Source organism: Palaemon carinicauda, chromosome 8 (genome assembly GCF_036898095.1).
Source record: "Palaemon carinicauda isolate YSFRI2023 chromosome 8, ASM3689809v2, whole genome shotgun sequence".
Classification (NCBI taxonomy): Eukaryota; Metazoa; Arthropoda; class Malacostraca; order Decapoda; family Palaemonidae; genus Palaemon; species Palaemon carinicauda.
In genome coordinates, this window is record NC_090732.1 from 25,613,459 (window position 1) to 25,615,958 (window position 2,500).

Genomic DNA, 2,500 nt, shown 5'->3' on the forward strand with positions numbered 1-2,500 from the left:
TGTGCTTTAAACAGATTCTGATGTGCAAATACTCGTGCCTCATCTAATTGCTTTTTAAGAGTAACAGCATATTGGTGTAAGTCTTTACTGATTCCTGGTTTTCAAGCCAGACATCATATAAAACCTTTAAGGGTCCTCTAACACTCCTACCATAAAGTAGTTCAGAAGGCGAATATCCCAAACTGTCTTGCTGAGTATTTTCTTATGGCGAACAACACAAACGGTAGTCCCTCATCCCACTCCTTCTGATGTTCATGGCAGTATTTAGTCAGAGCCTCCTTGAGCGTCTGGGTGAAAGCGTTCTAGCACCCCCTGGCTTTGAGGATGATAAGCTGTAGATATTGAATGGTGAACACCGGACAGGCCCCAAACACCCATAGCCAACATAACATCCTGAAAAAGGCTTTGATGTAAAATTGGTACCACGGTCCATTGAACAACTTTAGGTACGCCATATTGAGTAAAAACCTTGACAAGGTGTGGAATAAGATTCTTAGAAGTTATATTCCGTAAAGGAATAGCATCTGGATATCTAATACTAGAACACATTATAGTCAACATGTATTGATGCTGTTTTTTTGTTTCTGGTAGAGGTCCAACGCAGTCAATAATAACTTTTTCAAAAGGAACATTACAGACTACTTGAGGGACCAAAGGCACTGGTTTAGGTGCTTGGTTGGGCTTACCTACTTTTTGACAGGTTACGCAACAATTGCAGAATACCTTCACATCACGAAAAAGGCTAGGCCAATAAAAATATTGCAATATACTGTATGCTGTCTTCTTAATCCCAAGATGAGTAGTAGAGACTTCATGGGCCACCTTCATCACATGATTTTTCAGAGATGCTGGAACCACCAACTGTTGTTTAACTTCCCAAGAGGCAGTTGCTGCTGCGGTACTTCCTCTATATTTCCTCATTAGCACTCCAGCTTTTAAGTAGTAACATGTAGATTCTGCCATACTCTCCTTCTCTGTCAATGCATTCTTAAACAAAGGCTGTAAAGAGACATCGTTAATTTGTTCATGTTTCAAATCTGTGACATTAATTTTATATACATCATTGCATGATGTTGTCAATACTTTTCCAACTTTTCCATTACAACCTTTCCTACTCGTAGTATCAAAACTATTCCCCCTATCCACAGTAGGAATATCAGGTTGAACACTTTCATTAAACAAACTATAGAGAGAGTAGTCCAAATCTGTCCCTAAATCTAAACATACTCCATCTCTCACCTTGTCATCCTCAACTGCAGACCTAGCACCACATTCAACAGCATTGAACTGGTCATCAATACTAGGCACCGTTTCGGTCAAAACAATCCCACGCAGGCCTCTGCTGCGTTCAACTACACAAGATGGGAACAACTCAGGTTCCACATCCTCCAACTGCTGAACAGGGCTGACTTCCAAAGGATTATCACATACCACTGGGTCCGGTACCACACGATTACCTGCAACATCATTTCCAACAAGAACATCTATGCCAGGAATCGGAAGAGACTCGACAATACCCACAATGATATTACCCTTGAATATGCCACAATCCAAATGCACTCTAGCCCGAGGCAAAGAAGTCAAACCACCTATGCTCCTAACTATTACTTTATCATTGGTAAGACAGTCCTCTAACCCAGGTACTGCCCCTCTAACAACTAAACTCTGCGATGAACCGGTGTCCCGCATTAGCTTTACAACAACACCCTTACTATGTTCATCACCAGTAACCAAAACTCCGTCAAAACAGAATGGTTTGAAACCATCAACACCACCAGCTGACTCAGCATTTATATCACAACAAGAGAAATTAGATTCCTCTGCTTTACTCTTTCTTTCATTCTTCCTAGAATGTTTGGGAAATCTAGCTCTCACATGACCGACCTCACCACACGAATAACAAGTTATACTTGAACTAGCACCAGAGCCAAGAGATTTAACAGATAATTTATAAGGACTTGTTGGTGGTGAGTTTTGAGGTGACTTACTTTGTGTCTTCCTGGATTGGTTACCTGAATAGCGAGGTCTTAATAACCTAAAATTTTCAGCAAGTACAGTTACTCTTTGAAGAGTAGTTACTTCTTTCTCAAATAAATACCTCTGCGTATCAATGGGTATACCTCTTATAAATTGTTCTACTAATATTAGTTCTCTATATTCATCCATGCTCGAAACACCAGCAGACTTTAACCATTTATCATGCATACGCACAATATTATGGGAATATTCAACATACGACTGGTTGTCAAATTTACGATATTTACGGAACTTTAAGCGGTAATATTCCGGGGTGAGTTCGTACACACGCAAGATAGATTCTTTAATAAAATCATAATCTTTACCTTCTTCTAATGTTAAAGCAAGAAAGGCAGACCGACCTTTACCCTTTAGAGCAGGTTGAATAAGAATTGGCCATATTACCTTGGGTAACTTTAAACTATCTGCCAACTTCTCAAATAAAGCAAAAAATTCATCAGGCGAGTTTTCGTCAAAGGAAGGA

At 39.8% G+C, this 2,500-nt stretch overlaps 1 protein-coding gene across 1 annotated transcript in view; it reads right to left on the reverse strand.

Annotated features, from left to right (window-relative positions):
• Positions 1-264: 264 nt before the first annotated feature.
• Positions 265-2,500, reverse strand: part of LOC137645142 (uncharacterized) — a 2,241-nt gene continuing 5 nt past the window's right edge. The window contains exons 1-2 of the mRNA XM_068377974.1: positions 1,240-2,500; positions 265-468 (exon numbers count right to left, since the gene is read on the reverse strand). The exon at positions 1,240-2,500 is cut by the window's right edge and continues 5 nt beyond it. Of these exons, the coding sequence (XP_068234075.1) occupies positions 265-468; positions 1,240-2,500 (1,465 nt within the window). The remainder of the gene's footprint in view (positions 469-1,239) is intronic.